The sequence below is a fragment of the Lissotriton helveticus genome, chromosome 3_2, assembly GCF_964261635.1.
Source record: "Lissotriton helveticus chromosome 3_2, aLisHel1.1, whole genome shotgun sequence".
Classification (NCBI taxonomy): domain Eukaryota; kingdom Metazoa; phylum Chordata; class Amphibia; order Caudata; family Salamandridae; genus Lissotriton; species Lissotriton helveticus.
The window spans coordinates 121,384,879-121,410,632 of NC_136062.1; the positions used below are offsets into that span (position 1 = coordinate 121,384,879).

At 48.5% G+C, this 25,754-nt stretch overlaps 1 protein-coding gene across 4 annotated transcripts in view; it reads right to left on the bottom strand.

Annotated features, from left to right (window-relative positions):
* The window catches only part of ZNF280D (zinc finger protein 280D), a 722,832-nt gene that overhangs the window by 391,931 nt on the left and 305,147 nt on the right, over positions 1 to 25,754 (bottom strand). For all 4 annotated transcript variants that reach the window (XM_078684884.1, XM_078684882.1, XM_078684883.1 and 1 more), the window contains exon 12: positions 14,701 to 14,835. In XM_078684884.1, the coding sequence (XP_078541010.1) occupies positions 14,701 to 14,835 (135 nt within the window). The remainder of the gene's footprint in view (positions 1 to 14,700; positions 14,836 to 25,754) is intronic.

The window sequence follows — 25,754 nt, forward strand, 5'->3', positions numbered from 1 at the left end:
TCATAAACTGAGCTGGAACGCAAAGAGGCCCTCCGAGCGGTCTCTACCATCTCCAAGACAGTGGGATCGACGTCGGCGATGGAGTCGGGCTCCTGTGGGGGCTCTGAGGAGGTGGCTTCGGAGGAGTCGGGCGGCAGCGACCCCGGGCCTCCCCATGTCACACCTGGGACTGCAGATGACTTACTGGACAAATGATCCTAATGCTCCCCCCGCAGTGGTATTGTATATGTTGCTGTACTCCTGATCTGTGTTTGGGGTGGAGACTTGCAACCCGGGCGGGCAGAGTACTGTTGTTGGGCGGCTGCCTTGCACACTTTGTGGATCTTGCCATTGTCGGGTGGGGATGTGGGACACCTGGGTCACACTGGGGCGGGCCGATCGAGAGGCGTATGTAGCTCGCGGTCTGTTGGAAATAGCGACAAGCCCCCCCCCCCCATCTCACACCTATTGTGAGACTCTGGTAGTTACCAGAGACAGTTTATTTTGGGATTTTGGCTTTTGGATGGGTTTCTACAGTTTGGGGCCTATTCTGGGGATGGGTGGGGTATGGGACTGTTGGGTGATCTTAGGGTTCTGGTTTTGGGGTGTTGTCAGTGTGCCTAGGGTTGTTTCTTTACTCAGAACTGTACTTACTATTGTGAATGGGTATCTTACCTGAGCTGAAATGTGTGACCTGGAATGTGCGGGGACTGAATTCCATGCTGAAACGTCACAAGGTGCATGCCTATCTTGTTCGTAGGGGGATCCAGGTAGCCTTCCTGCAGGAAACCCACATTGACCAGACAGAGGGGCGGGCTCTGCAGCGCAGGTGGCGGGGACAGCTGTTTTACACTGTTTACTCGGCCTTTGCAATGGGAGTTTTGATTTGGGTACGGGCGGGGGTTCCCTTCCAACCCTTGGTGACTGTGGTCGATCCTGAGGGGAGGTTTGTGGCTGTTCAGGGCCGCCTAGATGGAAGGGATGTGACGCTCTGCAGCGTCTACGCCCCGAATGTGGAACAGCCTGCCTTTTTTGCGCGATTATCCGGGAAACTGGCGACAGTCCTGGCTAATACGGTCCTACTAGGGGGGGGATTTTAACTCTGTGTTGGATGTGGAATTAAGATAGATCTCACCCACCACTGGCGCAGGTGGCAGCTCACAGGCTAGCGAAGAGTAGGGGAGAGTGGCAAAGTAGCTGGGGCCTGGTCGATGCATGGCGAACCCAACACCCTACAAGGAGAGGGATTTTTCCCTTTATTCCCCCCCCACACGCCCTGCATGTTCGCCTTGACAGCATTCTCTGCTCGCCGGACGCTCAGTGCTTGGTCCGCCACAGCGAATACCTGGCTAAAACTATATCCGATCATAACCCTTGCTTGGTAGTGGTCCAATGGACGCGGCAACGCCAAGCTATCCCGACATGGCGGTTGAACCCATTGGCGCTGGAGGATGCGGCGGTTAAGGCTGAAGTACGCACTGGGGTGGAAGGCTATTTCGATACCAACGAAGGTACAGCATCGAGTAGGGCGCTAGAATGGGACGCCTTTAAGGCGGTGGTTCGGGGTGTCTGTATTTCGGCTACCGCTGGGGTCCGTAAGACCCTCCTGCAGGATGTCGCGCTAAGCGAGGAGGATCGTCGTAGTCACACGACTCCTGAGGCTCTCGGAGCGGTTTCGACTGCGCGGGAGTAAGTGGCGTCAGCGATGGAGAAGCTACGCTGCTTTGACTATAAGGAGTTTCTAGTTAGAGCTCATGCTGAACGTGACAAGGTGGGCTCGCTGCTGGCCTGGCTGGCCAATCCTGGGTCCCAAGGCACTCCGATTGTAGCTTTGGCCACCCCGGAGGGACACATGGTTTACACTCAATCGGAGATCAACGATCAATTCTTGACATATTATGCACACCTCTATAGGAGCGAGATGGCGAGTGCGCCTGTGGAGCTAGATGACTTCCTATTAGCGGCACGGCTTCCCCGGCTCAACCCGGACCACGTGGACCACTTGGGCGGGGATATCTCCGAAGGCGAGATCCGCGTGGCCATTAAACACATGGCTCGCCGCAAAACCCCCGGTACGTATGGGCTGCCGATTGAATTTTACGCAGCCTACGCGGATGTACTGATACCACGATTGCAAGCGGTTTATCGGGAGGCCTGGGACGCCGGGGCCTTGCCAGCGACTACTCGCGAGGCTTTGGTGGTACCCTTACTGAAGCGTGGTGGTGATGCTGGCTTCCCCTCGGCCTACCGCCCACTATCCATGCTCACAACAGACTACAAGATCCTGAGCAAGGTTCTTGCGACACAGCTCTTGGCGCACATGCGTGCCTTGGTGCACTCTGATCAGGCGGGCTTTATTCCCCAGCGCACCACCGCCACCTGTGTGCGTCGGCTGCTTCGGGTCATGGGGGGCAATGCTGCCGGCCTCCCGGGGGCTGCTGTCCTTTCGATCGACATCGAGAAAGCATGCGACAGTGTTGAGTGGCCGTACCTGCTCCGGGTACTGGGGGCCTTTGGACTGGGCGACCGATTTGTGAAGTGGACTGCCTTGCTTTATGCCGCGGCCACTGCCCGAGTCAAGACGGGTGCCACCATCTCTGCCCCATACAGGGTTGGTAGGGGGACTCGGCAGGGATGCTCCTTGTCCCCTCTACTATTCGCACTCGCCATGGAACCTCTGCCCGCTCACGCCCGTATGGGCCGAGCGTATGCAGGCCTACAACTGAGAGGCGATGCCCACTACATCTCCCTCTATGCAGACGACTGTTTGCTGTTTTTAGTAGACGCTGACGATTCCCTGCGTGGGGCCGAGCGCTTGCTCTCAGATTTTGGCCACCTCTCAGGATTGAGAGTCAACTGGGGGAAATCTTGCCTCTTCCCGCTGACACCGGGAACGGATGACTCCCGCCCGGAGGGCGAGCTGCAATGGGAATACCATTGCCTCCCTTATCTAGGTACGCACATCTATCATTCACCATTGGCCCTCCTGGAGGGTAACTTCGACAGAGCGATCCAGAATCTGCGGAGCTGCATGGGTTTCTGGCGGACACTGCCGCCGTCGGTCGCGGGACGAGTGGCATTACTGAAAATGGTGGCGCTTCCCCGTTTGTTATATCTGTTTCGCACGCTGCCGATCTGAATCCCGGCGTCGGTTTTTAACGGACTCCGCTCCTTAATCTCCGGGTTCATCTGGGGATCGGGTAGATGGCGCGTTGCGCTGGCCACGTTGGTGCGCCCCAGGGCAGATGGGGGACTTGCGGTCCCGGATTTCGAGTGGTATTACTTGGCGGCACAGCTGCAGTGGCTTACCCAGGCAGTGGCTTTAGAATTCCGGGGTCCGGAGGGGGTAGAGGGCAGACTATTTCCACGACATGTTATCTCCTTTATAATCCTGGGTCAGAAACTGGACCTCTCCCAGCTCACGCTGGAGGAACGTACGCTTCGTAGCTGTTGGCTTCGTTGCCATAGGCGCTCCGGCACCGCTCGCCCATATGCCCCTGAGATCCCACTAGGGATGTGCACGGCCTTTCCACATGGAGTCGACTGGACCGCGCTGGCGGCCGGGGAGGAGCTCGGATTGCAAATGCTCGGTGATCTTTACAAAGACGGATCGCTGCTCACATTCCAGGAGCTGCGAGACACTTACGACCTCCCTAGAGGTGACTTCCTGCTGCACGCCTCGCTGGTGGCCTGCATTCGGAGACACTGGAAGGGAGGACTCACCGAGCCACCGACATCAGAGTGCTGTCAATACGTGGTCATGGCAGCTGGTACTTACAAGGCCGTCACCTGCCTTTACCGGAGGTTGTCGACTGAAGCCCTGCAGCCCATGGATGGGCTGAAAGCCAAGTGGGAAGGCGATATTGGGCGACCGATCCCCGAATCGACATGGCCGCAGCTAATGCGGCGGGCGTGGAAAGGCACTAGGAATGCCAGGTTCCAGTTGATCCAGTTTTTTACCCTACACCGAGCGTACCTAACGCCGATTAAGATGTCGCAATATTTTGAGGGTGCTTCTTCGCTCTGTCCTAGATGCGGGATGGCGGAAGCGGACTTCGCACACATGTTTTGGTCCTGTGGTGAGCTAACTGTTTACTGGGAAGCGGTGATGGCCTGCCTGAATGCTGTCACGGACCGGCAGATAGACGCAGATATGGGTGCTTGCTTACTGTTATGGTTCCCTCACACCCCCCGTACTCAAGTTACCAGTAAATTTTACGATTTGAGCTTGATACTGGCCAAACGAGAGATCACCATGCACTGGAAATCTAGCCAGGGACCCAGCTACTTGCGTTGGAGAACCACTCTGGTGCGATGGGCGAAGGCGGAGAGCGCGATGCGGCTGCAACAGGCCAGGCGACTAGACAATGATAAGGCCCTAGAGGTAGCTAGAGCGTGGGAGGCCCTGGTGATTGCGGCTTCAGTTGCCTGAGAGCGAACAGAGTGAAGATGAGGGGGCAGCGACACCGTAGGAATATTAGCTCTAGGGATACCCCACTTCCACTGAGGCACACAATAACAACGAGTAAGGCAGGGGTTCTGAGGGATCGGACCCCCCATTGATACGCACTACTTACCTTTTACTACTGTTCCTATTGGGGAGGTGACTCACTGCTGGTTCACAGCTGCTTGAGAGAGGTCAATGGCACACTGACAAGGGGGGTGGGACGCAGGGAGGGACGGTTGGGGGGATTGTTCTACATAAAAGGCATCTTGGCAGGAATGCATTATTATCCTAGACTGTTCGTTATTACTGCATTGTTTTATCCACTGTACCGAACTACTTTCGTACCTGACTGCCAATAAAAATTGTTTTTACAAAAAAAAAAAAGTTTGTTTTTGCCAAGAATCTGAATCTAGAATTCTCCAAGGGTCTAATCAGCTCCATAACTTGTTTATAGAATGAAGGAGGTCTTGTATCCCGTTCTCAGGACTCGATCTCCCAGTAACTCGCAAGGGTGACTGGAAACACTGGAGCTGGATTTCTCGGCAGGAGAAAAGACAGCGTCTCTCTCAGTGCGTCAATGGGAGGGTTGGCTTCCTTCGGCACTTGCCACAGCAGGGCGTCGGGCAAGTAGATAGTCGATCTGCTCCAAACCACCATGCGTTTGCTAGGGCAGCTGTTGGTATATTTATACCTGGAAGGTGCCGAGTTTGACGTAAGGTTGAACATAAGACGTCACTAAGAACTTGCAGTTCTTTCAGGACTCCAGGAGTTCTTGGACAAATCAAAACAGAAGCAGGGGGGATTCCCGGGCTGCTGGAGGCTTGGTTTGTTTAAAGAACGTGTTGTACTTTCTAGGAGTCTATGGGAGTAGCCTTGCCGTATTTGGACTGCATTGGCTATGACTAAATATGGATATGATTCTTATTCCTTTATAATGATATGATTAGTTATAACCACATAAGGGCATAAATCGGGAATATTTAAATGGGGTCCTAGATACGTTCACAACACTAGGGCTATGCGTTCTGATTCAAAAACCTTTCAAACCGGGTCAGCATGGGTCAAGTGGATCATGGCAGAAGCCGGTATTGATGCAAGTAGATTAGGAGCGCACTTTGCTAGGGAAGCGATGGCTACTACAGCTCTCTTATCAAGCTCCTGATAAGAGGACATTCTTTGAATGGTGGATTGGCCCTCGGATTATACATTTAAACATTTCTACTATAAACCGATCATGCATGTTGCTACTTCTGTGGTGGATCACCTTTAAAAACATTTTTTTCAAGCATAATCTGAGCCTCTGGTCCTGACAGAATTAAAAAATGTCTAGCACTCGCAACAAGAATTGTCGATTCCGTTAAGGACATGGAAATGAGGATCATCCCATTTGAATGAAGAGCACATATAACTTCTATATTCTATCTATCTATGATGTTTGACTACCTATTATCTTGGGAGAGGTGTGGCGCCGCGGCGCCGCGGCCAGGACGACTGACGCTGGAATCTGGGGATCAGGGTTCGATCCCCAGCTCCGGCGGCAGGTTAGCCCAGCACCATGCGACTCTGGGCAATAGCTTGCTTAATCTTCCCGACGGCCCCCAGCGCCTAGAGACCCTAACGGGTGATTGTGCGCTATACAAATGTGTGGATTATTATTGTTATTAGTATAATGTTCAATTGTTGGTTAACAGGTTACACAATGCATTGTATGTTACTGGAGCTGCCCCTTTGATATTTGCCCACCACGGATTATGACAAGGATTACCATTTTGTTTTCATGTTCCAAGTTTGGAGCACAAGCAAGAATATGGAGACAACTCAGGAGATTTTTTGTTCCAGAAGAGATTGGAGTCCATTGGTTTCCAGTAATAATGGCATTTGCATTCAAGGAGTTTATGTTCCTGAATGTTAAACGTTTGTTTCTCAGTTTTGATGGCCTAAAGTGTTGGTGCTTAGTTGACTTCAAGAAGGGAGGTGTGGTTGCATGGTCATGGAACTCAAGGGATTAATAGTTTGCATTTTGTTTTATACTGTATTTTTTATTGGTTGGTGTTTAAGTCAGTAAAAATAAAGAAAGGGAATGTAGAAAAAGTTTAAATCCTTGTTGTCAAATACCATGTGGGAAAGAATCTGATAGCTGGTGCCACTGAGAGGAGGGTTGGAACTCTAGCCCCCTCCACCGGGTTGATTAGATGGGCTACCTGAGGATTCTGGTGGTTTTCTTAGAGAGTGCCATCCCTCCTCCCCCAGTCTCTGACCAGCCCAGCACTGCCCCGGCCCGCAAAACTGCCTCAGCATGGAAAAATAAAATGATAATACCATTGTGTTATTTTATTTTTCCTTTTTTGCAGTGCTGAAAGGAAGTGGGGCGATCCTCCTCCGCCTTAGCCACCCCTGGTTGGTAGATGACGATAATCCAACCCTATTATAGGTATAAAAACAACAACTCATTAATAAAAAATTTAAAAAAACTGAGTTGAGGGCAATAAGATCACCAAAATAATGCAGATTGCAACTTTGAGGAGGAGAGGAGAGGAGAGGAGAGGTAAAAGTAGATAGCACCTTACTCTCTAGCTGTGGTAGTGTGGGCGAGCAGCAAAGCTTTATCTGCGGGAAGTGTTAATCATTTGTTGTACACACTCAATCAGCAAATGATCGTCACACACTCAAAGCCTGAACTCAGACCAATTTTGTTTGTATAAAAATATTATTTTAGTTATTTTATTTCCTAGAACTAAACAAGACTCGGCACAGGTAAGTGATTCTTTGTAGGAATAATGCAGTTTTGAATTGCAGTTGTATATATACTTTGGTTTGTTTACAGTTTGAATTACTGGTAATGCAATACTGTGGAATACTGTACATATACTTTGTATTGAATTTTCACTAGCAGGTCATGTAAATTACTTTTCAGATTACTTTTCTTACACACTGTGTGCACAGAAGTCACCCTAAGCGCGCAGTGTGCTGTATTTAGCGCGCACTCCCGCGACACCGTTCGTGCCGCCGCTTTTACAATGCGAGCAGCGCAAAACACTGCCATTTCCTCGTTGCGGGAGACGACGATTCTTACCGTTCACAGCTGAGGGGCTGATTTTATAGTGTAGTTCCTATATTCCCAATAGGCTCTGCGCATTGGAATAATATAAACAGCAGTGTAGACGTAGGACTGAGGTCATCTAGGTCTCTACTAACTATATTAGACTTAAGGTTTGCCAGCTAGCTCAGAGGTCACTAGAAACTTTCTCGAATAAACGAGGAGGAGTTTAACCTCCCTGGATAGACAAGAAGGGATTAACTTCTGACAACCATAAAACATGACAACTTTGCTCCCTCAGAATAAGAGTGTATCTCTAGAGTCGTGTGAAAACAATAGACAGCTATTTCACTCAGTCAAGTGCGCATACTTAGTTTCACTAGATTGCAGAGAATAGAGAGACGGGCGTTTTCAATAAAAGGTGTTATTTATTGAGCAGTCTTCTTTCTCATGCAAGAGAAATGAATTGCCACAATTGCAATACTCATAGTAAAGTAAAGTGCGTACAGTAAAAGGAGTACTATGAAATAATACTGTAAAAGCATTGATATGGTTTCTTAACCATATGATACTTTAAAATAGATAAAAGATATACATGCATATATACATTGACTAACGTACTCAACTGGTGCTTCTAAATACGCCTACCCCGATGTACCTGACCTAAGCCTAATACGTGGGAAGGAGTAAGTAAGTAGCAGTTTAAGTTAAGTTGGTTTTTCCAAGAATCTGAATCAAGAATTCTCTTTAAGGGTTTAGTCAGCTCCGTACCTGGGTAATAGAAAGCAGGAGGTCTGGTATCTCTCTCTCAGGACTCGATATCCCAGTAACCCGCGAGGGTATCTGGAAACACCGGAGCTGGATTTCTCGGCAGCAGAAAAGACAGCGTCTCTCTCAGTGCGTCAAAGGGGAGGGGCGGCGTCCGTGGGCTCTCGCATCAGCTGGGCTCTCGGGCAAACCAGAAGCTCTGCTCCAAACCACTGTGCGTTTGCTTAAGGCAACGTTGGTATATTTATACCTGAAAGGTGCCGGGTTTGACGTAAGGTTGGACATAAGACGTCAATAAAGATGTCACTAAGAACTGGCCGTTCTTACAGTGCTCACAGGAGTACTAGGACGAAATCAAAACAAAAGCAATGGGGATTTCTAAGGTTGCTGGAGGTTTGGTTTGTTTAGAGAACTCGTCGTGCTTTCTAGGAGTCCGGGGAAGTAGCCTTGCTTAATGTGGACTGCATGGGCTACGACTAAATATGGATATGATTCTTATGCCTTTATAAGGATATTATTTATTATAACCGTACACGGGCATAAAATAGAAATATCGAATTAGGTTCCTAGATAGAAACACAATAATTTTACATACAGTAAAACAAGCATCAATGCCCAGGTCCCAGGTGCCCAGAGAGGCACTGAAGCGGTCTCTTTCTCGTCACTCACTGCTTTAATTCCCAGGTGCCCTGACAGTCACTGAAGCTGTTTCTCATCAGTCACTGCAACAGGGTTGGATTGGGATTAAAAATCGGCCCGGGCCCGCAACAAACAAAAAATTGGCCCACATTTACATAATCACTCCTACAATCATTGCTTTGGCGTAATCTTATAAAAAAAACTTTGAGAGGGTGGGGGGTGTAAATTAAAAAATTTGCACGTGTTAGTTTACACTGGTGAAACAAGTGAGGCCACTTCTGCTCAGGCCCCCTGCCCCCGCTCAGTAGGTGTGCACACATTAATGAGCCTGCCAGCGAGACAAAGGGAGTGATACCTCTGCCTGGTGCTAAACGGAGGTAATGAGCGCCCATCTGCATCTAGAGGCCACTTAGACACCCACTGGCTCAAAAAAAGCAGCCCACAGCAGAACTCGGACGCCGGCCCCTCGGGCATTGCCCGAATGCACGTGTTACCAATCCTAGCCTGCACTGCAATAACCCTCTAGTCCCAGGTGTCCAGGCAGTCACTGAAGTAGTCTCTCTCTCTCTCTCTCTCTCTCTCTCTCTCTCTCTCACTCCCGTTACTGCATTAATCCTCAGTGTGACGAGTGTGAGAGTAGCCTGGCATTAGTAGCTTGTAAACACAGGGGCCACGCACGCACGGCGTCACTCCTGTCCCGGCACACCCACGGGTGAGCAGGAAGGAAGTGGGAAACCACGGATCCACCGGGCCTCCGAATCCTGCCCTGGCAGGAGGGGCGGTTTGCGCTGGACTTCTCCTGTGCAGGTGTGTAAACAGGAGCCTGAGGTAGGAGGGTGGAGTGAGGGGGAGGGAAAGTACGAGTGTGCAGTGGGAGAGTGCGAGCAGGAGAGACAGAGACATCGAGATGGAAAGAGAGAACCAGAGGCAGACAGCAAGAGAAGAATTAAACAGTGACAGAGTGACCGGGAAAGACAGCAGGCACGAGAATTATCGAGGCAGGAGAGACAAACCTAACCAATAAATTAAAAAGTGAAACTACACCTGCGGGAATGCATCTTGACAGCTGCTAAAAGCCCGTGTGGTTTGTTTCCCACCCCTTCTTTCTTCAATTCTCTCTTCCTCCATTCTTCTTTCTCACTGCCATACCACCATACTTGTCTCTCTCTTTCTCTTCACTCACTTTCTCTCCCCGTCCCTTGTGGACCTATAATGGTTACTGTCTGGACACAAAATGCTATGTTTACTCCAGGCCGCTCCCGGGGAAGGGTTCTGGGTGCACACGAGAGAGGTAGTGACGTGAAGGGTGACAATAATGTAACCACGCTCTGTGCAGACCTCTTTGGAGACAGTAGGTGCCCGCCTTCACCACACATCTTTATCAGAACGGTCTCCTACACAAAGGAGTAGGGAGTGTTGCACGCTTAGTGTGATGTGGTTTGAGCCTTCTCTGCCAAGAACACACACTCCAGCGTCCTTGCCACAAAGGTCTCACTATAATCACACTTTTCCATCTAGTGCCTAGACTCTAGCCACTAGCATACTAAAGCCTAAGTGTCCTGGCCTTCCCTTCGCCTCACCTCACTCACGAAAGTACACAGTGAAAAGAGAGCAGCAAACACTACGCACTTAAGTCACCGGCCAGACACGCACTATTCCAACAACAGCCCCACCCCCACGGAGGAGTGTGCAGGCAGGTCACCAGTGCACTCTAGTGCTTCGACAGGGGTGTAAAGCACTACATAACTACAGTATGGCGTGCCTCAATGCGCTACGGTAACCTGCTAACCTCACTGGCTATCTTACAGAGTTTAAATGCGTCAGTATCAAACTTACTTAATGAACGATGCGTTGATTTTAGAACAGAAATACCACCTCTTTTCAAGTTATCTGTTGTACAGAACTATAATGCCCACATCAGGCAGATCTAATCTTTATTACACATATATGAATAAAAATACATTCAAATACATTTTTTTAATTTTTTTCGACTTGAGGAGGATGAAAGGTAAATTTAGCCCTGCCCGGACTCAACCAGCAAGAGGGGCCCAATGTCTTCAGCAGGCGCGTTCACCTCTTGAACTTCCAAGAGGTCTCGCGCTAGCAACAGCCACCAAACCCTCCCTTTGAATCCACCTCTTGACTGGTTTCTTAAATCTTCCTGGCCTTCTCGGGAATGGTCCTCCGTGGCACGTGCCACATGCTTCGACATGGCACAACGCCGCCAAGTACTTTGAAACGCCTCTGAAATGGCATAGCTCCACCTGGTTTGTAAAGAGCCTCGGAGATGGCACAGCGCTGTCTGATTTCTAAAGCGCCTCGGAGGTGAGACAGCGCTGCCTGGGATTCTGAGGTGCTGTCTGGTATTCTAAAGCGCCTGGAAGGTGAAACAGCGCTGCCTGGGATTCTGAGGCGCTGTCTGGTACTCTTAAGCACCTCTGAGGTGATACAAAGCCGCCTGGTATTCTAAAGGCGCTGTCTGGTATACTAAAGTGCCTCGGAGATGACAGCGCCGCCTGGTATTCTAAAGGTAAGTATTCTTCCAGTAAGCCTGGCTGGGCCCTCTGATGGTTCCGAAATCATCAGCATAACCACAAATGTCGAAACCTGAAAATCGACATTTAATAATAATAAAATCCCCCATACAAACAAAAATACAATTTGGCTCATATACTTTACAGAATTCTCAAGCACAGCAACAAGGTATTCCATGACTCTGTACCTTGTACTATTAAACATATATAACATTATCATAAAAGTTTATCAATACAAATGTTTGCTTCATATCCATCTGCAAAAGAGCTGGTTAAAAGAATGGGGATTTTGTATAGGTTTTCTTTACAGTTACTGGGACACTAGTGGATATCAATTTTGCCAAGCTGTCTTTGGCCCTCCCATGGAGTGAGGGTTTTGCAGGGGAATTTATTGTGACACATACATCAATATTAAAATTCTGTGCGTGCCACATTTCTTGTAGAAACAGCAGCTGCACGGAGTAAATATAAATTTGCCATTACTTGTTACCAATTTTGTTTTTGATCCCTGCTACGTTCCAAGATCTCATGTTTAGAATCTTAGCAAGACATCTTTCACTTGGTTTCTTACACTGCTGTGTACCCCTTGTATCTTTATCCCTCAGCCAACTAGATTTCTCAAGGATCCCAGAGTCCACCTGCTGTCAGTCTTGTTTACCGAGGCTTGAGAGAAGAGCAAATCGTTTTGAACAGGGTATACATAAGCTCTGTCTTTGATTTCTTTGTTGGAAGAATAGTCTTGGCTTCTTGTAGGTGTAATGTTACTTGTATTCTATATCTGGATGCAATGACGGAAGCAGCAAAATATCAGTAGGGTGGCACACTATGCGATGCACACATTTTTTGCGTAATTGCTTTTAAGCCACACCCTTACTTGCATCGGTTACGCCCCTTTGAAAGATCACAGAGTATTTTCATCCCACTCAAAGCCCTGGTCTACACGCGCGGTCAGATTCTTGGTGCACATAGCCTTGGCCGCAGCGCACACAGACCTTACTCTGCCGCAAACAGAGGAAAATAATTAGAGGGAACATTGATTGTAGTTTTTCGGTTTCAGTTTAAAAGGTTTTCAAAGGTTTTCCATTTCCACACAGACTGTTTTTCTGTGAAAAGTTTCTATGTTATCCTATGTTGGAAAATAGAGTTATCAGTTCAAAGGTACGTATTCGGTTGTGGGAGTTGGTATTCTTGGGGTAGACTCAGGGGGTCCCCCAGGATCAACAATGGACTCTTGTTACACCCTCAGTGGCACTAGGGCTGCCTGGTGCAGAGTGGAGGGAGACCTCCTCGTGGTGTTGGGCCACTCTAACTCGGTGCAGTGCCCCCAAGTACTAAATTTAGGGGCGTTACAGGTAGGTAAAAGGTTAGGGCAAATGGGTCCCTTCCCTGGGGTGGCCTGATTATGCCACCCTCTAGTGGGAGGAGGGCATAAGCCTCACCCTGGTTGGCTGGGCCCCCATCTGCAAGATGGCAGGGACTGAAAGGTGTGCTTCACCTAGCCTCCCCCACCAGAGAGGAGGAGTTGGCAGAGGTGGGCACACCTCCCTTCCTCACTTGGTTTTCCCGCTGGTTCTCCAGTCTAAAGTGGGGGTCACAACCAGTGGTGACCAGTTGCTGGAAGCAGCAAAAGACCTGGTGAAGCTCACAAAGCCGGGCAAGCCTTTGAAGCTTCCCCCTCATGGACCCTGCCCATCCCAGTGGAGGAGGCTTGGCACCTCGTCCCAGGATGAGCATTGTTTCAGACCCCCAAGAGCAGCAGGCTCCCGACTAAGGGGCCAGAAACATGTCTGGTGGTGGCAGCTGAAAGCAGTCACTCAGCCTGGACATTAGTGGTAGGTCTTTTTTCAAGGGGCATCGCTAAGATGCCCTCTGTGTGCATTTTTCATTAAATCCCACACTGGCATCAGTGTGGAGTTAATGTGCTGAAAAGTTTGATAACAAACTTCTCAGTTTTCAGTGCAGCTATTGTGGTACTGTGGGGTTCATAATGACAAACTCCCAGCACCATATACTCTTAATGGCCGCACTGCACTTACAATGTCCAAGAATGGACTTAAGACACTGTAGGGCTCCTAAACCTGTACCCTCACCACTGGAATAGTGCACCCAGAGTGACTGATCTATGCCAGGGCAGTGGGTGGTCGGCATGTTGACTCTTCACTTTGTTCTGCACTAAAACACGCAGCCTGCAAAGGCAGTATGTGAGTGCAAAGGTACAGGGTCTCTAAGGCTGGCACAATAAGTGCTGCAGCCCTTAGAGGCCTTCCCTGGTCACAGTGCCCTGGGTACCATTTACCAGGTACTGACCTGTGGCCAGAGAGTTCCAATTGGGTTTGGTCTCCATTGCAGTTTTAAGGAAAGCACATAGGACCAGAGTATCTGATTGGCAGGAGCCCAGGCCACACTCAGTCAAAGCACATTAGCAGTTCAGCAGAAAGTGGGGGCAACCATGCAGGAAGTGGGCACTTTATCACGTGCGGGGTGTAGGGAGTTGGATAGAAGAATAATTCCATCAACAACCTGTCAATTACTTCATAGAAGAAAGTGCTTTCTGTATTTTAAGTAGGATCTTGTCCACCTAATTGTCTTCTCACTGCATACATCGGTGCTCTCTGATGCTGAGGTGTCATGATTTGCGGTGGGGATGACATATGTGAGTTTTGTTGGGCATCATTGGCAGAGTAATGGATCAGGAGCAGTTGCGGCTCAGTCTTTCTCCTGATTGGGGTCTTTGGAATAAAGAACTACTACGACTAATACTTAAAGGCCACGTTTTCTTTACATGCTCCAGATACTGTTGCAGTTGCTCAATGTAAACAACTAGGATATATAGAGTTACTGATATTAATAGGGAGCTGTTTAATTAGCTGTAGGTCTCAGAGCTTTGTTACAATCACACTTGTAAGATTGATGTCACTAATCTCTAAAAGAAACAGTTTTACTTGTGTTATGTCCAGAGTTGCTTATTGGGAGGAAAACCCTTGAGCAGCCACTGAAAAGATTGACATCAAGACTTATTTGGCTTAGGACAGAAGTTGTCTTCTGAATGTCCTGCAAAACCTCTTTCTGGATAGCTTGCCTTGAAAGTCCCCAAAAAAAATACAATACATGAAAGTGTGTAATTACATTTACAGTACTACAATAAAAGTTTAGGAAAAAACCTCAAAGGCTCTCCAACATAATTAGTGTTATAAAGCAAATTTACTATACTATAACATGTCTCTCCTTTCCAAAGCACAAACCGATAAAGGGTGATTTCCAACACTAATAACAATTTAAGCAAGTCAAAATGTTACCTTTGTCCCTGGAGGTAATCCTTCCAACTGCTTAGGTTTTTTAAATGTGCGATGATGTTGAGTTCTGTGATCCATTTTTTCTTTACTTGTCAAAAATTGCAATCGACATTTAGCACAACGATATACTCCTTTTTTCTATATACAAGAAAACAATGATTAGCACGTTTCTATAACCGCGAGTACATCCTCCCTTTCTTTTTTGGATTACAGATGATATTTCCAAGAAAGAAAGGTTTGCTTAATGAGACAAAATTGGTTTCCCCTCTTCAAACGTTTCAGGACTCACCTAAATATACAATGCTAAGCTTTGTACTCTTCGTACAGGCGCTCATTGACATTTGGTTATTTCTCTGTATTTCATGCATTTAGAATAAGGGCTTAAAGTAAGTTTACATTGCTTTAGGTTTCGGCAGCAAGACTGAAAGGCAGAGTTACTTACTATTAATCCTGGGTCTCCGTTACGAGCACTCTTTTTTAATTCGTTAACTGTACAATAACTCCCCACATGAAGAATTACAAATCACGTTTAATAAGAATTTTATTTCAATTCAAGACCAATGTGATCACACTATCAGTGATATTAAATTTGAAACTAAATTAATAAAGGCAGAGAGCTAAAACAGACATGGTCACTTGATGATTCTCATCATAATACCATTAGATAGATCCATGACAGCTAGGTGGATCACACCCACAAGGAATATTATAGATAAAGCTGCACCAACATGTGCAGGTGTCTCCACCTTTACTGTAATTAGAGCTACTTCTGATCAGTGAAAATTGTCGAGAGCTACTGAAGGCCAAGTAACTCGGGCACTGTTACCAGACACCCCCTTGTGCAGCTTGACATTAAACCTAATGTCCATGGAGCCCAGTACCATGGTTTGAACAAAAAACTGTCACTAGAGGTACTATAATAGGGCTGCCATGTGCATCAGTGAGTTTATGGTCTGTGGGGATGTAAAAAAGTGTGTGAATCAATGGGATGTATGTGTGACTGACAGGCTGTGTCTTATTTAAATATGGCACAGGACATAACGCTTACCATATGTGGCATTGTTACATGTACTAGAAAAAACAAAAGGTGTGGGAGGGTCAAGGGGAATGTTTAATGACCCGTCTGCTCAAACCCCTATTCACAAGATACAATACACAATAGAGCAGATCAGGTCTAGAGAAGGAGTGTGCCTCAGCCGGACTATGAAACAGTTGGATGCCCGTGTAGGAAAAGTACTGTTGAAGAAAAAATGCAGTTTAAACACATAATGTTGTTAAAAGCACAGAGGCTAGGATGATTCCCATCAGACCACCGTTATGGTGGAAGTTGCGTCATGTGGGAATACCTGAACAATCCATCGCGCAACCGACCGTGTAGTGCCGGTGCGGGAGTGGATGTCAGTAGTCTAGCTCTGGTGTCTTACTTAGACTGATATAAAGAAAGTGCAGTGCTCAAATGATAATAAACATAAAATAGACTACATAGATCCTTCTAATATTGAAGAGGACATCTAGGTGTCTAAGGTTAAAAAACACGCTGGGTAGTAAGACTACCCTGTAGCGCAATGCAGAACGGTCGACATGTTTCAGCCATAAGGGCGTTGCCCCGGCTTTCTTCAGGACCTTTAAAAAGACTAGCTACTGCAATTACACACAATAAGTTCAGTGAAAAAACAATCAATTTAAGTGAAAAGATTCATCAATAGATGTACTTAAAAGTTACATATCTGTCAGGAGCCTTGAGCATTTAGTCTTGCCCACTGAAGGAAGAAAGATATAGCTTCTTCCCAGCTTTGTGTGGGTGAAGGCCTCACCTCACCCGGCGACCGCTCGGGAGTAGGAGGCCCCGCTCTATCCGTCGGTGCCCCTGTTGTGTGACCAAGCTATATCTTTCTTCCTTCAGTGGGCAAGACTAAATGCTCAAGGCTCCTGACAGATATGTAACTTTTAAGTACATCTATTGATGAATCTTTTCACTTAAATTGATTGTTTTTTCACTGAACTTATTGTGTGTAATTGCAGTAGCTAGTCTTTTTAAAGGTCCTGAAGAAAGCCGGGGCAACGCCCTTATGGCTGAAACATGTCGACCGTTCTGCATTGCGCTACAGGGTAGTCTTACTACCCAGCGTGTTTTTTAACCTTAGACACCTAGATGTCCTCTTCAATATTAGAAGGATCTATGTAGTCTATTTTATGTTTATTATCATTTGAGCACTGCACTTTCTTTATATCAGTCTAAGTAAGACACCAGAGCTAGACTACTGACATCCACTCCCGCACCGGCACTACACGGTCGGTTGCGCGATGGATTGTTCAGGTATTCCCACATGACGCAACTTCCACCATAACGGTGGTCTGATGGGAATCATCCTAGCCTCTGTGCTTTTAACAACATTATGTGTTTAAACTGCATTTTTTCTTCAACAGTACTTTTCCTACACGGGCATCCAACTGTTTCATAGTCCGGCTGAGGCACACTCCTTCTCTAGACCTGATCTGCTCTATTGTGTATTGTTACATGTACAACACAAACATACAAGCATTTTTTTAAAAGGGAGAAATTTAAAGTGCAGAAAAATGTTCTGCAAAAATGTTAATAAGGAACATGTTTCTGCACTTTAAATTTCTCCCTTTTAAAAAAATGGCTCCATGTTTCAGGTATAAATATGGCAGCGTGTCTACTAGCACTAGGAGTAAGATGACAGTTGACACTTTAGAAAGGGAGAAAAATAAAATGGAATTAACTATTAATTCTTCATTTTAAACATCTTTTAATTTTAAAGCATTCCAAAATATTTAGTTTTCATGCTCCAATATGGAGTTGAGAACAATTTTTATTATATAGTTAAATACCTTCATGCTTCAGTTCTGAACCTCTGTGATGCACGTGAATTATACATCTGACTGAGCGCAGCTCATTATAAGGCATTGCTATCCATAGCCTTATAATGTAGAATAAACATAGCATTTACTTAACTTTAAAAGGAAAACAACACTTATTTATTGCAGTTCTTAGTTAAAAATGAACTCAAGGGGGGCGTGGCTTGGCAAGCTATCATGGCGGGCGTGTGCTGTGAGCGCTCCGTCCAGCCTAATACCGATCCTTCATCATCCTGCTTCTCCGGTCATACTCCGAGTCCCTAAGCTGCCCCGCTGACATCGGAGACTGATGTCCCTTACCTGGGCCGGTCTCAGCCTCGTGGAGTGACCGGAGGTGGCGGTGCGGCGACTGAAAGAGAACGCTGCCTGCTGAGGGCGCGGCTTGGTGTGGAGCCGGGGAGTTACCTGGATCTCCTGCCGACATGGAGCGACATTGTTGCCGTGGCGGACCTGGTGCACTGCACAGACGCGGTGGCTGGAGATTTGGTGAGTGTCCCCCAGACTGGGCGTCTCCCCCAGGGTCCTGCTGCCCTCCGAGTTTGAAGATCTGGAGAACCAAATGGTCAGAGGTTATTGACCTCAGGCAGTTCAGGTGATAGTGGATCCTGCCTCCCACAGGGTGCACATCAAGTTCGAAGGGCAAACTAAAGAGGCTTTAAAGCTGTAGCTGATGGAGGAGTAGTGGACTGGCCCTACCTCTGGCTACCTGACCCACAAGACCTGTTAGTGCAGCATCCTCAGCCATGCAGGTGATGGGAGGCTTGCGTGCCATGGTGGTTATCCGGGTAGAGACATGGCTGGAAGCCCGTCCCATAGTCACGAAAGGAGTGAAACGTGGACTGGGGCTACAAGGGTCCATGGAATTTTACAAGGACCTGTCCAAAAGCGCTGCTGTCCTTGAAGCACTCCAGAGCAGAGTATGCCTGGTCTACGAAGAGATGGGAGCCATACAAGAGCATGTCCATGAGCAAGCCATGGAAAACCAGAGAAACGCAGTGGTTCTCAACAAGGCATGGTGCCGAAGGGTCACAGACTATGAAACCGCTCAGCGCAGTGAGTCGATCGTATGTAGTCCACAGTGTATGGTGAACTTGGCTGTGTCTCTCGTGTCTTGAATAGCTAGGAAGAGTATGTCTCGAGCCTCCTCCGACACCATAGGCAGCACCTGTGCAACAGAGTCCCAGAGTGAGTGGCAGTATCGGCCCAAAAGTACCAGTCTTATGGAAGAAGACATCTTTCTGACTAAGGTATCAAAGCCGCTTGGATTCTCTGTCAAGTGAAATGGTAGAGAATGCGCCAGGATTTAGTTTGGACGTGGAAGCTTGGACCACCAAGCTCTTCGGGGTGATGGGTGAGGAAGCTAGGGTCATCTGGGGCAAGTCAATTGTGGTGGGCTAATTTCCTATTCATATGAACACCTGTGCAGGGCTTGAACCAGGACATCCATGAGGGCTTCATTAAACAAGAGAAATGGTTAAGATGGGGTGACTTCCAGTTGAAGCACCTCAGTCAAAACAGCCACTGAGGTTAGTGTAAGGTCCGGGACCTTGGCTGCCCTTCTCACCACCATTGCAATTGAGGCTCCCTCCTCCGTAGAAGAAAAAAACCAAGCTAGGTTCTGGGGGAAGCGTCCAGTCCACTAGCCTCTGCCAAATCCTCACACCAGTTGTCCTCATTAAGGTCTAGGGGCTGGTATTCATAAGGGCCCAGTGACCCCTCCCAATCTTCCCAAAGTCCTAGCCCATAGGAATAGGACTCCGGCTTCGGCCAGGAGGGAATGGCTCAATTGGGCGCCAAAGTCGTCTTTGACCTCCTGCTTTTCTTTTTCTTGTGGGTTCCACCCGAACGACTGGATGACTTTGACAAAGATCGAAGGCTCAGCAACTGATACGGAGACCTTCCTCTTAACAGGGATAGGGACGGTCACAGCATCACACGTCCAGTAGCAAAGAGCTTGAGGTACCACTCGATTGCCTTGGGGTGCATGGCGAGACAACTGATGCAGGTCTTGGCGTCATGGTCGCACTCAAGATACCAGAGGCTGACGAGACGTAGATCCATCACTAACATCTGCAAATGACTGTATCCACAGGGCTTAAAGCACAAGTTACTACTTGTGTAACGATATATCTGTAAGAGACATTAGTTAGTGATAGATTCCTTACCTTAGAATATCCCCAGGCGTCAGACTGGATCCGGAAATTTTTGCGTAGCAATACCCCTGCGCGTCGGTAGACGTCGTCTGCGGCTCCGCGTCCGTCGTCGGCGTTGTTAGCGCCGGAATGACGTCGTCTGAGTACTTAGACGCCGCCCATGCGCGCTGACGTCAGTTCTGATACACAGCTTTTCCGCGCCAGATACGCAGAGCCATGATAGAACCAACACTGGTGCCAAGAAACTAGGGCCCTGAAAGGGGATGACCTTAACCCTAGATATCGGTTCGCAGAACGGGGAGGATGGGTGGGTCGTAAGGAATCTATCACTAACTAATGTCTCTTACAGATATATCGTTACACAAGTAGTAACTTGTGCATCTGAAAGAGACACGTTAGTGATAGATTCCTTACCTTAGAATAGATACCCCAGCAATACCAACCCCGGTGGTGGGTCTGCGAACCAATAATCACACCAGAAAGTCCTGGAGGACGGAACGGCCAAAGAAGCCATCCCTCCGGACTCGACAGTCCAGGCAGTAGTGTTGTGCGAACGTGTGCAGCGAGGCCCACGTCGCTGCCTGGCAAATGTCCTGTAAGGGCACTCCCCGGCCCAGGGCAGTTGTAGTTGCCGTGGCCCGAGTGGAATGAGCCCTCAATCCAACAGGGGGCTCCTACTTAGCCATGGAGTAACATGCCTGGAATCACAAGATGATCCACCGGGAGATGGTCCTGTTGTGTACCGCCTTCCCCTTCTTAGCACCCACGTAGCCAACAAAGAGTTGGTCATCCACCCGGAACTGGCGTGTGCGATCCAAATAGAATGAGAGCGCACGTTTTGGGTCCAGACGGTGGAGCCGCTCTTCCTCTTTAGAGGGATGCGGAGGCGGAAAGAAGGTTGGCAAGGTGATGGACTGCCCGATGTGGAAGGCTGAGACAACCTTGGGCAGGAAAGATGGCTTGGTACACAACACAACCTTGTCCGGATGGACAGAAAGGAAAGGTGGAGTACAAGAAAGGGCCTGGAGCTCACTCACTCTCCTGGCAGAGGTGATGGCAACCAGGAAAGCAGTCTTTAGAGTCAGAAGACGAAGAGGACAGTTGTGAAGTGGCTCAAAGGGAGCGCACATCAGGAAGGTAAGAACAAGGTTCAAGTCCCACTGGGGCATCACGAAGGGAACAGGAGGGAACATGTGCGTGATGCCCTTAAGAAAACGATTTACAATAGGGGACTTGAATAAAGAAGGCTGATCAGGTAGCCGTAAGAAGGCAGAAAGGTAGCCCTTGACAGTGCCCAGAGCAGAGCCCTGCTGGGCAAGAGAAAGAAGGAAGAGGAGAACCTCAGAAAGGGGGGCAGAGAGTGGATCCACAGCCTTTGCTGTGCACCATGCCACAAATCTGTTCCACCTGCAGGCGTATACCGACTTTGTGGAGGGACGCCTGGCTGCCAGAATGACATTACAGACTTCGGGAGGCAAGTCAAATGGCCTCAACTGTCGCCGCTCAATCTCCAAGCTTGTAGGTGGAGACTGGAGATGTTCGGGTGGAGGACCGTCCCCTGCTGCTGCGACAGAAGGTCCTCCCGAAGGGGCAGACGGATCGGGGGAGCGACTGACATGCTGAGTAGCTCGGGATACCAGTATCTTCGTGCCCAGTCCGGAGCCACAAGGATGACTTGGGCCCGGTCGCGCCTGATCTTCTTCAGCACTCAGGGCAGAAGTGGTATAGGCGGAAAGGCGTACAACAGACCGCAACTCCACTCGCGACGAAAAGCGTCTCCGAGCGAGTGCCGCCTTGGAAATTCCAACGCGCAGAACTGATGACATTGCGCGTTCTCTTCGGTGGCGAATAGATCTAACCAAGGCTCTCCCCATCGCTGAAAGAGGCCTTGCGCCACGTCCGAGTTCAGACACCATTCGTGATCCATCATGCACCGACGGCTGAGTTCGTCCGCCCTGGCATTCAGAGAACCTGCCAGGTGTTGAACTACCAGGGTCACACCCTGACTTTCCAGCCACTGCCAGAGGCGCAGAGCCTCCTGGCATAGGGTCCACGACCCCACCCCACCCTGTTTGTTGCAGTACCACATGGCGGTGGTGTTGTCCGTGAACACCTGCACTACACTCCCCCGGACAGAGGGGAGGAATGCCTTCAGCGCTAGACGAATCGCCCGTAACTCCAACAGGTTGATGTGGAGCCGGGCCTTTGCCGGAGACCAGAGTCCTCTGATCTCCGCCTCTCCCATGTGGCCACCCCAGCCCTGGAGGGACGCGTCCGTCACAACTAAGTGCTCCGGGTGGGGTAGGGAGAGGGATCTGCCACTAACCCAATCGCGGTCCGTGAGCCACCACTGCAACCGTCTTGCAGTGCCCTCCGAGATCAAGACGTGATCGGACAGTTTGCCCTGATGCTGGACCCACTGAAACTTCAGGTCCCACTGCAGAGCCCGCATCCGCCACCGGGCGTGACGCACCAGTAGGATGCAGGAGGCCATCAGCCCCAGAAGCCGCAGCGTCAACCTGACCGAGACTCGAGATAAAGGCCGAAAGATGGGAATTAGAGCCTGAATATCCTGAACCCGCTCTTCGGGAGGGTAAACCCGAAACTGCGCCGAGTCTAGAACCGCTCCGATGAAGAGGAGCTTCTGAGAGGGACACAGGTGCGACTTTGGCACATTGATGGAGAACCCCAGCAAATGCAGGAGGTCGGCCGTAGTCTGGAGGTGGCTGACGACTGTCTGGGGCGAGCCCGCCTTCAACAACCAGTCGTCGAGGTAGGGGAAGACTGACACCCCTAACCTGCGCAGATGAGCTGCGACCACCGCCCTCACCTTCGTGAACACCCGTGGGGCGCTGGTAAGACCAAAGGGGAGCACGGTAAACTGAAAGTGCTCGTGGCCTACTGTGAACCGCAGGTAACGCCGGTGGGCCGGCAGGACGGGGATGTGAAAATAAGCGTCCTGCAAGTCCAACGCTACCATCCAGTCTCCGGGGTCCAGGGCAGCTAAGACCTGAGCCAAAGTCAGCATCTTGAACTTCTCTTGACCGAGGAAGCCGTTGACGTTCCGTAGGTCCAAGATCGGGCGCAGGCCCCCCTTGCCCTTCTTGGGTACCAGAAAGTAGTGGGAGTAACATCCACACCCTACTTCTGGCCCAGGAACGCGCTCGATGGCCCCCTTGGCCAAGAGGGCCGTGACTTCCTCTTGCAGAAGTTGCAAGTGATCCCCCTGTGGTAAATAAATAATTAATACCCTATTTTTGACTAGACTTATAGCATAACAGATAGCTCAATAAAATAAGAGTCAAGATTCGAGGTAGTAGGAGTTTCTGCAGGTTTATTACAGCATAAGGACAGGATCAGGACAACCTGCATGGGAATAGGACAATAAGGCCCAGCAGGACAACTGGGGCCCAGCAGCTGCCGGGGCTGGGTCTGGGATGAGCGCGCTAACATTTAATAACAAAACATTGACTTATATACATAGCGCAAACACATAGCATTACATTGCAGTAGGCGTAACAGTAGGTGGAGTAGAAGGCGTGACGCGTAGCAGTCGCGAGAGATAACAGTAAAAAGAGGTGTAACTGGGCGTATACATAGACATGTGATGCAAACGTAACAGAATATGTCATGAATGGGCGGAAACATTGGAGGGGGCTACCTAAGGAGCCGGGACCTCTAACCTAATGGTGCGCGAAAACTGGCAATGACGTGTTACTAGGAGAAGCTGGGGGCTACGAACTCTGTGCTAGGAGCAGAGACTAAAGTCTGAAGGGTCGGAGCGACATGTACCTAAACCCTATCTGGTATCTAATGTTTAGGGAACATGTTGATATAAACTAGAAGTCATGAGGGGAAAAGCTAACTTGATTCTAAGACTGGACCATGCATTATTCTACATGTAGTGCGTGATGAAGAATACTAAATGACCATTAAATACAGTATTTCTCTAACGTGGAGACGAGAAGGCTAGACAATGACGGAAACTATTGATGCAGTTCAGTAGCTTAGGAATGCAGAGGAGGAGGACTGAACTGATAGCTGGAACTATAACATACTTTTGGCAGACTCAGAGGCAGAGCCGGGGTGCACCGGGCACTGCAAGGCAGGAAGTAAGTGAAGGGTCGAGGATACAGGTGGGGGCTGTATCGCTCCTCAGCGAGGCTTTCAGGAGACAGGAGCTGAATCTGTGGTCCGGGCCCTTTTGAGGCCTGGAAACGGGGACTTTATAATTGAATAACGTGCACACTGAGAAACGTGGCAACATTACTTACATAGGCCTGATATTCGTAGTATTCACGAGGACTGGAAACTAACATACTAGAGGTGGACACAACTGGAATTGCGTCATTAATCAGAAATGGGGAATAACATATGCATATTGATCATGCACACATAACATATGATGGATGAGGCGTAGGGACACAGAACATGGCAAAATTTACTTTTCCACATTCCCTCCTTGTCACTACGTTTCCATCAGGAAACATCAATTTTCATGATACCATCTATCATTTCATACAGTACCATTTGCTCGTCTCGAATTGTCTTGGAACGGGATTTAGAACGGGGCTTGGGACTAGGAATACAAGAGGTAGCACACATGCTGCAAATCGCAGGGCCACATTGTATACAGAGGCAGCAGCTAAACATAATCGCTACTGCAATACCTAAAAAGGACAGGACTTTCCATCCCCATGCGGAAATTATATTCCAGAACCAACCGGACCATGTCCAGGTGCCTGGATCTTGGTGTAACAGATGGGCAATCTTATGGAGTCTGGTTATAGCTGAATAAACAGACGGCGCGTTATTTGGAATGAAAATACAACAACTGGATCCGAGAACTCTACAGGCCCCGCCCCTATCGGCCAGTATGACGTCAAGGACGAGACGATTCTGTAAAACGACAATTCTCATAAAGGATTGCTCTTCAGTTAAGTTACCTAGAGCAGAGGCAGTCTCATCTACTACTGCTTCAAGGGTTCTTGTTAACCTACGGATTAGCTTACTATTTACAACTGTGCCTAAATAAGGGAAAACACCTTTATCTATATCAATGAATTGCTCTGCGGCGGTTTCAGTATAATCGACAATCGGGAGATTTCTCTTGTGTCTAGTGTGTACTAAGAAAGAATTCCTATGATAGTCAGGTGGGGCTAGAAAAACAGGTGGCAGTAGGAAAGCAATGTAACAGGTTCCCTCCCAATCGAGGGGCAGACGGACATATGCAGTTTGACCACAAATAAAATAAGAATGACGTGAAGCTTTGAAAATAGATTTCCCACTGTCACTATACTTGACAACAGTAGTACATTCACTATGACCTATATGTACAGAACCATAACTACGGACACATAATTCGCCTTTGACTGGTAGTACTGAAATAGCGGGTGAGTCTGGAGTAGTATCAGACTGAACATTCAGAACCATGAAATTCGACGAATAATTTCCTAAATTATATACTTCATTTTCTAAATCTAAACCTGTTCTGTGGGGGAGACCTTGCTTGTCTGGAAAACATGTACTGTTAAGAAAAGACATATCTGTTGAGGATGACGTTAACGTGGACCATGCTCCACACGAACCATTGTGTGAGAATGGATAAGGAAAGAGTGGCAGAACTCCCTTCGGTGTCTGGAAAGGGGGGAGTCGACCACACACCCAACAATTAGTGGCATTGCTGGTCTGGTGTGAATAATGTAACATACGGATAAATGTGTTATTACGCATAGCGAGGCGGTATGAATATTCGTGAGGAGGCAGATCACTAAACGTGTGCTCTACTGTAGCATGAGCAGACATATTTACATGAGGAACTGGAAAACACAGAAAAAGTGCGTAACTAGTGCAGGAAATCATTATGCTGAGAAATAATACGAAACTCAGAAAAACGATACATTTGATTGAACTTTGACTGACTCTCTCACTATGGGGGTCTATTTTATACATGTCAGAAACAATTTAACCGTTTCACCTAGGGGAGGACTTATACAATCAAACTGACTGACTTATTAGACCTGA